Below are 13,492 nucleotides of genomic sequence, written 5' to 3'. Positions count from 1 at the left end.
TCATTGAAATTATCTTTGTACACCAAAAGTATGCTGAAAATACATATGAAAATCATAAAAATACTCTTAAATGAGTAATAATTAGAGAAATGATAAGTAAAGCAACTTTGTGATTCTACCGCGTACCTTTGAGACTGGCAAAGATAAGAGAATAACAAATGTTGAGAGGGGAGAAAGCTATAAGAAACCAGTGCAGAGGTGTCAAATTTGCAATCCACTGGAGAAAGCTCTCACAAAACTCCAAAGTAAAGCCTTGAACCATATTAAAATACAATTGGGAAATATTTAACAAGATAAATATTTCTGTGGCTGTCTTACTCAGAAGGCCAGAGCTTCTCACCTGGAACTCAGGCTCTACCAGACTCTATTTGGATTCTATTTAGCTCACCTCAGTGCCTCCTCCAAATAAAAGCTTTCCATTTCAAGTAAACTAGTTATATTCTTTTAGAAAAGTTCCCTTATTACCTTCTTAGCAACTTTACCCATCCTAGCCCAGTACCAATCTGCCTGCACCCCTAAAATATCCTTCTTTGCCCACTTTCCAAAGCCTACCTCAAGTCTCAATTCCAACATGAAAATGCCTTCTTACATATCAACAGTCTGGTCTTCCTCTTCCAAAGTCCAATTAATAGCCCTCAATGCCTTCTATTTTTAGTTACTTTTTATACACACACACACACTCACTCCTATTAAGTTTCTTGACAAGTACCACCCTACTTAACACAGCCAGTCAACTACCTACCTGAAGGCAGGTATTTTGCTTTCCAAAGCATTATGCAAATATCTCATTTAATACTCATCACAACCTTTGGAAGTATCACTTTCGTTTTACAGATGAAATCATTTCAAAGAATACAATCATACAGTCAGATCCAGACAAAAATAAGCCTTTGGATCCCATCCTGACCCCAGATGAAGTTCCTTTTAATGAAGTTTGACTTATGCTTTATGGGCTAAATTGTTCCTTACCATCAAAGACTACCTCTAAATTAATATTTAAACAAATCTCATTAAAATCACAATTCATGATCTCTGAATCTGGGAAAGCATCTTCCCAGATAATTCAGGTAAAAGTCTTTTGTTATTTTGTTTTTTGATAATTGGGTAATCAAGTCAAAAACACTTTCTCTCAAATACTGCCCTAATTAATGTGGAGTTAAGCTACAACCTAAGTTTACATTCACTTTTTTTTTTTTTTTTTTTTTTTTTTAAAGCTGAGGCAATTGGGGTTAAGTGACTTGCCCAGACTCACACAGATAGGACATATTAAGTGTCTGAGGCCAAATCTGAACTCGGTTTCACACACATTTTCTTCTAAACACATAAAAAGCATTTCAGGTAGTACTCCTATAGCCTTGGGTTTTTATAAAATATAGAACTCCATTAAACATCAGGATGTTTGATCTTTACCACAGTATAATTCTTTGTATTGCATGAAACATTGAGAGTGTTAGAGTGAAGTGTCTTAGTGCTCTATCCACTGCACCACTGGGCTGCCCCTACCTTATTTTTTTTTTTTAAATCTGCAGCACAATTATATAAGGATGTTATCATTAAGAGCTGAAAAAAGTTAATAAAATCACTTTTCACAATAAGTCCAGCCAAGAAAACTACCAAATGAAGAGAATCTCAAAACAAACCAGAAAACAATTACAAAATATAGATTTAATTAATATTTCAAACACTAAAACAAAAACAAAAAAAACACAAAAGAAAAAAGTACTTTGAAGGTAAAGGAACTTAAATATTCGTTAACAAGATGTAATCATTGAGAATAGTAACATATTTTCAATAAGAATTATAAAGATGGTACCAACAAGTTTATAAAAAACCTAAAGAAGCTCATGAAAAAGTTATCTGTAAATGAAGATCCAATATGACAAAATCACTTATTTTACAATAAAGCACAGAAGCTGAAACTTGGACTAATCTTTATTGCTTACAAGGGGATCTTAACAGGTACTTTTGTCGTGATAAGTAATGTGCAAATCTAATTAAATGAACTACTGTATGAAACACATGTTGCTGCTGCATAGAGGCTGTGTTCAGTCATGATCCTTTTGTGTTTAAAGATAAAAGAATATTTCAAGATTGGCTTCTTGAGAACTGAGGTTGACCTTTAAGGACCATAGATATCAAAGAAAGCAAATTAATGTGTATAACATTTCCCCTCTTTAAATATTTTCTAAGGTGCAAAAAAAGCCTTTAAGAAGGCAATAGGTACAGCAGCAAATGGTTCCGACCCTCCCCCCACTCCCAATATTAGAACAAAGTACAAAATGTTTAACTGTCGTCTCATCCATAACTGAGGCTATTGCACTTGTTAAATATTGTTCTGCTCCTAATCAAAAAAGGAAGACAAATATAATGCTGAATACTTTTAAATTTCTAAAATACTATTGCACTGTTGAATCATGCTGATGAAATTATTTACATTGAGTATTATTCCAATTTGACTGCTGCTATGACCAAACCTCAAGATTTCTTAACTCCAATTAGTAAAGCAAAATACAGAAAGGAGACAAAATAAATCCTATGCAATACTCAAACATGATTCCAAATCCAAAGAGAATAAATTCTCAATCTATGTAAGTGGCAACTTTCACACACATTTTCTTCTAAACACATAAAAAGCATTTCAGGTAGTACTCCTATAGCCTTGGGTTTATATAAAATATAGAACTCCATTAAACATCAGGATGTTTGATCTTTACCACAGTATAATTCTTTGTATTGCATGAAACATTGAGAATGTTAGAGTGAAGTGTCTTAGAATTTAAAATTTTAATGTTTAGATCAAACTATGTATATTTTTTTAAAAACCAAAATAGTCTCTATCTTCATTAATGATGGCAAGAAAGGCTGTAAATATGAAATTCTTTTTCTCTGTGTGTGTGTGTGTATATATATATATACATATATACATATATATGTATATATATATGTATTCTGAAATAACTAGCATTTTCATCATTTAAAAAATTTTTTTGATATAAGTATTTTCTACTAGCTTTTGAATTTATAACATTTTCAAGTATGTATACACATATTTAAATACAAACCTGAAGCCCCTTCTTGACACACACACACAAAAATTCGAATATTTTAAAGAAAACCAACTAATAAAGGAGTAGTAGGGCATGAAGAAACATTCAACAGAAAATACATATGACATTATTTGGATTGAGATTCATATTATGATTCCATTTTCCATAACTGCAAAATTTTGTGTATTCCCTTATAAGAAACCTTAAAGTATCCAATTAAGTTCACAAAATTCTTTAATAAAGTCTAAGGTAATAAAGGTAAGCATTGTCAGAAAGAGTTTAAAAAGCAATCAAATTCTGTACCCATTTAAAGTCATTGTCCATAAAAATTACTAAAGTTGACCAACCTTTCTGGTTTTACCTGCAACACAATTACTTCTCCCCCCACCCCCCACATAAAAAGTAGCATTTTAAATGATTAGTAGTATGTAAACCATAACAAAAGCTCCTCGGCTGGGCTGAATAAAAAGGGTTTGCTTTTTTTCCCCTAAAGAAATGCTTACAATTCACTTGAGTATACAAGAGATAAAAATAATTGTGAATAGATTTACATTTCTAATCATCAGTGATCATATACAAAATATACACTGAAAAAAACAATTCAAATTAATGCAGCTTTCCAATTTCCAGGTTTGTAAACTTAATAACTATGTGCACAATGAACACAGAACAAAGACAGAATCCCGAAAGGACCACCACACACTTGTAAGCAAATCAAAATACTTTAAGAACAATGTGTGATTCACTAAGAAATATAAGAATAAAGTATAAAATATCTAAAAATTTAAATGACTGAGCTATAAAATCAAAATCACATTCTTAAATTTACTTAAAAATGAAAAGGAAATCATGGATTAAAAATTTAACCTATTAACAGATCTTAAATAAGTATCATTCATTGTGAAAGTACCAACATTTCTAATAAAATATGAGATAAATTATTATGAATGACCAATGAGCTGAGAAAACCCATAATGCCCTCCTTTTTTCTAAAGTCCCTGATTTTAAAAGTTCAATCTCTAGAAGGACATTACTAATAATGAGATTGGACTTTCTTCTTCTGATCCCATCCAAATTTACGGATAGCTATTTTGTTTTCTCAGGCTTGGATGGGGCATAAATTCTTTGACTAGATTGCCCAAGGCTGGGGTTAATTTAAGAAATAAATGACTTAAACAAAGGTTATGCCCAGCCCTTCTTTACTATATTCATTCTTTCATTATTATCCAAACAGGGTTAATTCCCAACTAGGGGAACATCTACTCTTTGAAGGGTATATATATATATATATGTGTGTGTGTGTGTGTGTGTGAACCCACCACCATGATGGTCTTTGGTCTAAGAGAGACTGTCAAATGACAATCCTTTTATTAATAAACATGCTAGCCTTATTAATAAAATGATTACATTATCCAGAAACTGTTTCTAAAACCTTTTAATTACCCCAATTATGGCAACCACAAAGGATCAAAGCTTTGCACTCTAGTTTCTTAACCAAAAATTACTCTATCTTGGGCCCATGGAAAGTTCTCCACAAGGAGAGTTCTTTGTTAGGACTCTAGCTGTGATATAACATTTCTTTTTATCAATAATTAAATTGTATCTGATTAAATTTATATGTTTTGTGTCTATGTTTTTAATACTGCAACTCTCTAATTTTCACTCTCACCACCATAGGGTCCTCTCAAACAAGTTTACAGGGACAGAGCTCGCTAACTGAAATCCTTGACTCAAAGAAGAAAGCTTAAAAAAAGAAATCCTGTTTTTAAGATGACTTTTGGGGATGCCTAGAGATATTCAGCATAGACATGGGGACCCACCTGAGAAATTCTGGGGTTCACTTTGGGATTAAAAACTTGGCCATTAAGTCCTCTTATTAGGGAGTTAATAAACAAGCATGACCCAAAATTTTTTTGCAAATTTCATTGTGAGAGCCTTAAGAGGGTGGAATGAAACAGGCAAGCTATGAAGAGTACCAACTCTGGTAAACTATGAATCTTGGGGAGCAAATTAAAATTCTTCCCAAAAGGGTTTGGAGAGAAGCCTCCTTAAGGTTCAGGCGGAAGTATGTCAGAAGGAATTTTAAGAAGAAATTAAGCTAAATATAGGATTGAGTATGGGGTGGCACTGAAAAAAAAAATCTACTTGCTCTGAATAGAAACAGGAAGCAAGTAAAAAAGCAGCATAAAAACCTTTCCCAAACTAGTTTTTATCTCAACTTTGATTGCTTTATGCTTTTTTCTGTTTTGTCTTTGCTTGGCATGTATTTGCTAGATAGAGGTAACTGAAAAAGCAGGTTAAGACTCAGGAGTTTATCATTTTGCAGGGTCTCTCTTTCTCTGTAAAAACAATAAGGTTATTTTTTTTTCCTTTCTTGGATTTAGCACCTAATTAAAATCTAGAATAAGCTGTTTGAAGGGCTGGTGAGGGAAAACTAAGTTTCTTAGTCACTTGGCAAAAGGGAATTTTTTTTTTGTTATTGTAAAATTGAATCAATTCAGATTTGATTGGATCTCAAAGCTAAAGTTTGTAGATTATGTTTATGTTTATATTAAATCCAGGAGACTGTCTTTAAGTCTGAATGTCAGGCCAATTTGTTTAAAACTGCAGAACTAAGTTTTTTTGTCTTTTAAGACACTTTGATCAGAAGTTTTTCTATCATAGCCTTAAATGCAATTATTTTAGGATCTCAGCAATTTATTTAAAATACATATTAACACTGTAAAGCTGTTTTTATAATGTTATTGAAAGGTGTGCAAGAAATACTGCTTTTCTGATTTGTAAATTGTTAACTTTCCAAATTCCTAAAAATGAGGAGCAGCAGGAAAGAAAGGAGGGCGAGTTGATTTCTAATTTGAAGAAATGTTTCTGTTAAGTAGAAAGTCAACAAGCTTGGCACTCAAAATGGAGGATATCACATGTTCCAAGCCCCTCTTGTTCCACACCAGTTTCAAATACTCCAGGGTTCAGGGACCATCTAAGGAACAACTCAGTTCTTGAGTGTGAAAGAATTTGTTACAATTAAAATCGCACATACTGTTTAAAATCTTTGGTAGTAAATTAGCTGGAAATAGTGAATCCCATAATATGAAATGCTTGAAATAAATAGCCCTTATATAAAATATTAAATCATTGAAATTATAAATTAAGATTCTTTATAATATTGTTTGGAAAGTAGATCCAAATATGCATCGTTATGATTATACTATATGGACCTGAAAGTTAGTAAGCTATCCCAGTTAAAGTGATCTGTAATGTGTTCAAAGTGCCTACCATTAATGATTATTTGTTATATTAGAAATATTGTTAGAAATGTGAAGTTTTTAATTCTTTTGGGTTATGGATTTAACTGTAAAAAGATTGATATAAGTGTGTAAAAAGAAAAAAAAAGTCAGTAATAAGATTAGTAACTGAATTAACAGTATTTTAAGATTTCAGGATCTAGTCCTAGTGCAGTGATTTGACTTAAGAACTGGATATTACAAAGGAAAAAGTTTTTCGAAATCAAGCTGTAATCACTAAAGAGTAAAGTTAGATGATCATCATGTCCACCTACCTTTATAAATATGGTAAAAAGAAAAAAACACATAGAAATGCTATTACAATTTGTGATTATTATATAAAAACCTTAAATGTTTCTTGGTACTGTTCAATTATTTAATTATCTCCTTTTATGAAAAGTTATTCAAAAGTTTCTGGTCTGGAGAAACTGCCTACACCTTGCCTCCATTAAATAAAATTCCTTAGGTCTCTTGCCAAAAGCAGCAATTTAACTTAGAATTTTAGGATATTTCAGTTCAGAGTACTTTGATTACAGGTGTGAAATCAAACTGCAAAGAGCTGGTAATCTGCAGTATATGTCTTCAAAAGAAAGGAGGAAATATATAAATTTGTGGGCAATAAATCTTTTTCAGGATAATTGTGTGATGAGTATCTATGGGAGAGAGAGACAGGAGAAGAATCTAAATGAATACTTTATATGAGAATAGGTTGAATTTATTCCTTAGAACAACACATAAAGAAAAGGATATTAAGCAAATTTTTTTAAAAGGTCTGGTAAAGCTTTGTTATTGTGATAACACTGATGAGGTTTTGTTTTTGTTTTTGTTTTTGTTCTTTGTTTATAAAAACTGCATCTTTTCCATTGCAAAGATTTTTTGACTGGGGGGAAAATGGATGAGTGCTACATAGGAATTTATGATTAGAAATTTATTTTGTTTTTAAACCTTTAAAAACCTTTTAAAACCAACTTAATTTTGATAATTTCTAATTTTAACTATTTATTTTTGTTTTAAGGTTGAATAACAGGTGTTAGTTTAGAAGTTTCCAACTAATTTGCTTTCTGAAAGTCTAGTTACTATCCTTCTAACATCAGGATAAATTTTAAGCTGTTTTTAAGAAACAAGTATTTTTAGGAAGAAATGTTAAAAGTAAATGAAGTAAAAAAAAAAAAGCAACTTTAATTTTTAGAAGGCAGACTGAATTTTATTTTACAAATAAATTTATTGCAATAACTTGTTCCCATATGCCAGGTTACTTACGGTAATGGTGTTGAGGACCAATTTTGATGCTGTCATAATCATGTTCTTGCTTGCAACTTTCATAGCAAATTTCTAGTATCAGGGTAGACAGTAGAAGTTTGCTATTGCAATACTGAATCTATTAATTAGATTAATACTACAGTATCTGAATTACTGAAATAAGCTTTAAGTGGGAAAGATCTTGCTGTTTTGATATGAATTTGTTGTCATTTCAATAACCTAAGGAAGAGATTAGTGCCTGAACTTGTCATATGTATAATATTCAGTTCCTGAAGTACCTCATTCTTTCAGAATGATATAATTAGACAAAGGTAAAGTTTGTGAAGCAGACAAATTAACTTGTAAGGTTAAAATCAGGAACCTCTTTTGTTTATATTTAAATAGGATTTCAGTACAGTCAGTAAGTAATGTTAGTGAATAGTTCTAATTTATGAGCTATCTTGTTCACTTTAATAGGAAATCTCATTTTTATTAATGTTATTTAATCTGAGATTAGAACAAGTATAAAAATTCATACAAACTACTTAAGAGTCACCTTAAAGATGTTCCCATTTTTAAAGGGAATCTGAGGAGTGTGTCCATTTGAACATGGTTAATAAAGCTATTTTACTGTAGACAACTTTTCATATAATCTGTTCCCTGTGTACCATTTAAGATTATATAATATATTCTATCTTAAGTCATTTGTTATTAAGCATCTCAAAACGAAATCATTTGTAAATTGTTGAACTTATGGATGAAAAAAACACTTACCATACGTATTAGTTTTATCAAGATAAGTTAAGATTTTTCATGATAAATCTCTTGCTGATATCAATGAAAGATAATACTGTTATCTAAAATATGTGATACTTGAGAGCTGAACCCATCTATATCATGATTACTGGAATTTATGGTATTGGACCTGATATTCTGAGTCTTAGTCCAGGTATGACCATAAAGGAATACTACTGAGTCAAGGAATTTATGATGCCAGCAACCCTTTGGGGTTTATATCTATGAAATCAGACAGGTGGAGTTCTCATGGGAAAAGCTATAGAATAACTCTTGGCATGGGGTGAAGTAGGATGATTTTGATTCAATTTACCCCAAAATGACATTTCCTTTTGAATGGAAAATAGTCCACCTATCTGACTTTAAGCCTGGATCAATGCATTTGGCTATTTATATAATTTTTGCCTGGAGCTGATAAGAAGTTAGGGAAGAATTTTTCCTTATGTCCCGATTGTTTTATGGCAAATTTCTACATTTGTGTCAGATGATCAGTGTGAACACAAGAGTAAATCTATATGTTATAGGCTAATACTGAGAAGATACTATAGTAAGATACAAGTGTATTTTTGAGCTTAGAATTTTAGTCCTTTCTATATGCTAAACAATTAAAGTAGATGAGTATTTGACCTCATCACATCTGTTACTAGTAACACATGTGTATGTGTATGTATGCATGTACATATCTCCTTAAATGTTTCAAAATATGTAAGAATGATTGGGCATTGACTCAGCAATTTATGGGGTCAAGCCATATTCTATTAATTATTAAAGCTAGATGAGAACTATCTTCAGTTTTGTTTGAAGGAAACGATTTTGGTCCAATCAATTTCCATTGAGGAGAGTAATTTATAGCAACTTATTTAATATGTATTGTTTTGAAATTAATCACTCAATGTATTTATATATGTACCATCCTGAAGTCATTTGTTAATTTGGAATCTTAAATGATTTACTCTTGAATTAAAGACCAAGTATTATTAATTTCTTAGTGGAATCTTATCCTTCTAATGAAGGAATGAATAATTCCAAGTATAAAAACTAGGCTCTAATTTTCTGTTTGTATCTGAATTTCCTATATATGTTAAGATAGCAATTGGTCACCCTAAAATTGTAAATTCCCTAGTCTAAAAGCTTCCAAATTTGATTTGCTAATAATAGAATTTAAGGTTTGAGCTCATTTTTATTATTTGAACTGGTTAATGGCAAAGTAAATTTAAAATCATACTAAAATCAATTTTGTAGACAGAGAAGAACATCTCTACAAGTGAACTGAACCAGGTGAGAACTGCTCCGAGAGCATACCCAAACCAGAGATATTTCCAAAGAACCATAGGGATTTTGGCTTAATTATTGTACTCTTTCCCTTTATGCAGTTATCTCTAAAGTCTACATAAGAGAGAGAAGTGCCCCCTTTCATTTTGGCAAGTACCTGTCCATCTTGATTTGTCTTTCGTCTTAAGTCCCATATTTAGAAACTCTTGATGAAGTGTTTGTTGTAACAATTAGTGATTCATTGAGGAGGCTGACGCACTCAATTGAATCAAATGGAGAAATGAGTAATGATTATTAATAACTAATGATTTGGGGAAATCGAATCCCTCACCCCCTTTTTAAATCAAAGGAGGCAGTTCTACCACCATGACAGTCTTTAATTTAACAAAATGACCATCTTTTTATTAATAAAAATATCTACCCAAAAACTACATCTCTCAAACCTTTTTGATTGCCACATAATCATGGTATGGATGCTATTTATCTTGCATTGATACACCATTATAAGTCTTAATCATTCAAGATATTTTATTAATAACCATTAAACAGATAAAGCCAAAAATTTGGCTCATCTCTGTTCAAAAAATAGTGAACAAGGAAAAGGGCAGAGAGTGTTCAAAATCCAAAAAGGTAATAAACAGTTCAATAGTTTGCTTGCTTTGAATATCTCTCTCTCTGCAATTTTTAGATTCTCTTTCCAAAATATGAATCCTCAAATGGTAAAAAGTCATTGAGTTTAATCAACATTATCTAAATATAAATTGAAGAAAGCTTTCCAACCAAACTTCAATACATCTTCTAATGATACAAAATTAAAACATAACCTAAACCCCAGATGGGCCAAATGACTTCTCACATTCACCAAACAAAAGGTTCCTGTTCTAATGTATCTAGTGCTGTCTACACTACATGTGCATAATTCAAAACATCACTGATATTGTCAAAGAGTAATTAACATGAGATTTGATATTTAAGATTATTTTCACTTCTAATAGAAAAGGCTATAATAACTAAGTTCCAATTAAGGGGTGGGAAACATTCTGCACTCCCTAAAATGAAATGAGCAATAAGAGGTGACTAGTGACTATATTAGTCACATCATCATCTGCCTTACAAGCTTTTAACCAGGAGAATGGAACATTAAGCAGGGCAAGAGTGAAGTCTGAAGCTTCCAGCATAGTGCATAATTCTGGCATCAACGATACATACTGCAACCCCATTCATACTAAGGTCAGCCCCATTCTATAACTATAAGACATGGGGCAGATGAACAAAAATCATAGAGGGACAAAGACAAAACCCTTTCTGGCTATATGCCAGAAGAAGGAAATTTTCCTTTAGAGGGAAATTCATACCAAAGGATTAGAGAGGTGATTTGAGAACCATGGGGAAAAAAAAAATTTAACTAGCGTTCCATAGCCAGAGCAAGGGACCTCATAACAGCAAAAGGATTTCATTCTCCTGAATTTATGTGATTTAATAATGGAGCAAGAAAAATTATGCTACAAACTAAGCTGACAACTAGACTCAAAGATAGTGTTTAATCCCAACACTTGGGACATTATCTCCATCTGACACAAGTAAGATAACTCTAGTGAAACCAAAGTTAAGGTCTTGAAACGAAGTATACAATTAATAATTTTAACATAGTACATGATTAGGGTGGAAACAAACTCTTTTAAGGCTCTTATAGCATTTCATCAATTCAAGTGTTAGGGACCACAATAAAATAATTTATAGCAAAATAACAAATTTAATATAATTTGTATTTAAGTATAATTTGTTTACCCAACACAAAGGACTAATGCTCCCATCACTGGGAATATCAGATCATAACATAGAAGATTGACTCAAGAATTGTGTGTGTGTGTGTGTGTGTGCGTGTGTGTGTGTGTGACTATACACCAACACATATGCAAATGGATGCAAGAATAAATTTCTGTGATTAGAATTAGAAGCCAAAGAAATATGATTTATATACCTTTGACTTCATATAGTTTTATGGTCATGCTATCAGCCACTTAAAGATGATTATTTTTTAAATTCTATTTTAGTGATATTTTAATTAGTTGTTGCCATTTTATGCATTCCTATCTTTTAAAAACTGCTTGAAATGAATTTTGCTTTTGAAGAGTAAGACTGTGAAACATTTTTATTTTGTATGAAAACGTCTTAGTATAAAAAGTACAAAAGATGATTTCTGTGGTAAGCAGTGGAAAGTCTGCTATTTTCACAGCAGCCTTTGTATTTATGATATAGGTTTTTAAAAAAGTAATGGCTATCTCCACCTGCTAAAGATGAAATCATCTTTTTTTTTTTTAAGATGAAATTACACTGATTTGATGATCCAAAATAGGAAGGTGGTGGGTTTAAAAAAAATTATAGTGCAGAAAATGTCTACAAAAAATTAAGAAGAATGGTTAATCTTGATTCCTACAAGAGGGAATGCATCATAAATAATTCCAACTTGAAATTTTGGAACAACAAATGTTTATCTTCTATACCATGTGGTTTTTGTTAACTGCCATATTATAAGAAAACTATACCAATTTTTTACAAAGAGGATTTTTATGACTGATATTTCTTCCTCCACTCAAGCTAACTTGGCTTTTTTCTTAGCGGGTCCTTTGTACCCTTTGGCCTTTCTTCTTAAATTTCTCCTGTCTATTACTGGTACTTCAATTTCTACCTCCTCTGAACTGCTGTCCGCAGCCTTCTCAGTTGACTGGGTGAAATGATCCTGAGGCTCTGAAGATGCTTCAGACTGGTCTTCTGACTGATTCTTTTGTCCTATATTTTGAACATCTTCAAGTCCAACCACTACTGGAGAACTCTGAGGAGGGGTTGTTGTCGTTGGGTTTTCCTGGGAATCAGGGACCATTTCTTCCCCCTGATCTTCCAATGAGGAAGTTGTTTTGGGTGACACATTTTCAGAAACAGATTCTTCTGATGCTTCACCTACCACAGAGTTTGAAAGACCATTATCTGATGTTTCTTCCTTTGGGGTCATGGCAACACTATCAGAACCTTCCAAAAGGGGTTTCTTTCGTGAAGTTGGGAGAGATTTTTCCTCGGAGCTTTCTTTTTCATCATGTGAGCTTTTGTCCTTCTCCATTTTGGAATCAATCACATCTGTGACCTAAAAAACAAAACAAAACCAAAATTAGTCATTAAATAAGTGGATAAATTAATTCAACTTAAAGAACTTTGACTCTTAGACCCTAGTGACTCTCAAAGAGAGAGCTAGATTCCAGCAATTCTCCCCAAACCCCTCATTTCCTAAACTTCAAACTGACCACCATCCCAATTTTCTCAAAAACTTGTGGCTCAGAGGGTAACTATGTAAATATAAGGGAAGGACCATGAAGAAATAATAAGGTTCTGTAAAGGTAAGTTTCATAAAGAAATGTTATGACCACAAAAACAAATTAGAATCTGAGTTCTAAATAGAATCTAAATTATCTAAAGAATTCATAGGAATCTGTAGGTAGACTCAAGTTTAAGTTTATCTTTGTATTTCCTACAAAGTAAAGATTTGTTTAGCAAAATAAAACTTAACAACCACATGGCAGAAAGAACAACTGCAGCAGGAAAAAAAAATCGATAAGCAGAAGTATGTATAAAATTGTACATACTACTATGCACAAGGATCAGTAACAAATGCCAAATATAAGACAGCAAGTTGTACTGAATGACAAATGTCTATTTCTATCTCTTTGCAAAATGTTGACTGAAACTGATTTAAAGTTCAATCCATTTTCTTATACATACTGACTTTAAAAAAAAGATGCTCACATGCCAGTAGAATTTGTAGGTTTCTTAAAGATTTTTTAACTTCGATCTTTTGGGTTTTCTAGC

General features: G+C 32.0%; 1 protein-coding gene across 3 annotated transcripts in view; it reads right to left on the bottom strand.

Annotated features, from left to right (window-relative positions):
- Nucleotides 1-3,263: 3,263 nt before the first annotated feature.
- The window catches only part of FAM169A (family with sequence similarity 169 member A), a 79,124-nt gene continuing 68,895 nt past the window's right edge, over nucleotides 3,264-13,492 (bottom strand). For all 3 annotated transcript variants that reach the window (XM_051992182.1, XM_051992192.1, XM_051992174.1), the window contains exon 13: nucleotides 3,264-12,773. In XM_051992182.1, coding sequence (XP_051848142.1) covers nucleotides 12,228-12,773 — 546 coding nt within the window. In that variant the 3' untranslated portion in view covers nucleotides 3,264-12,227. The remainder of the gene's footprint in view (nucleotides 12,774-13,492) is intronic.

Source organism: Antechinus flavipes, chromosome 1, assembly GCF_016432865.1.
Source record: "Antechinus flavipes isolate AdamAnt ecotype Samford, QLD, Australia chromosome 1, AdamAnt_v2, whole genome shotgun sequence".
In the NCBI taxonomy this organism is placed as follows: domain Eukaryota; kingdom Metazoa; phylum Chordata; class Mammalia; order Dasyuromorphia; family Dasyuridae; genus Antechinus; species Antechinus flavipes.
Note: the sequence above shows the minus strand (reverse complement) of the source record. Positions and strands in the feature narration are given on the sequence as shown.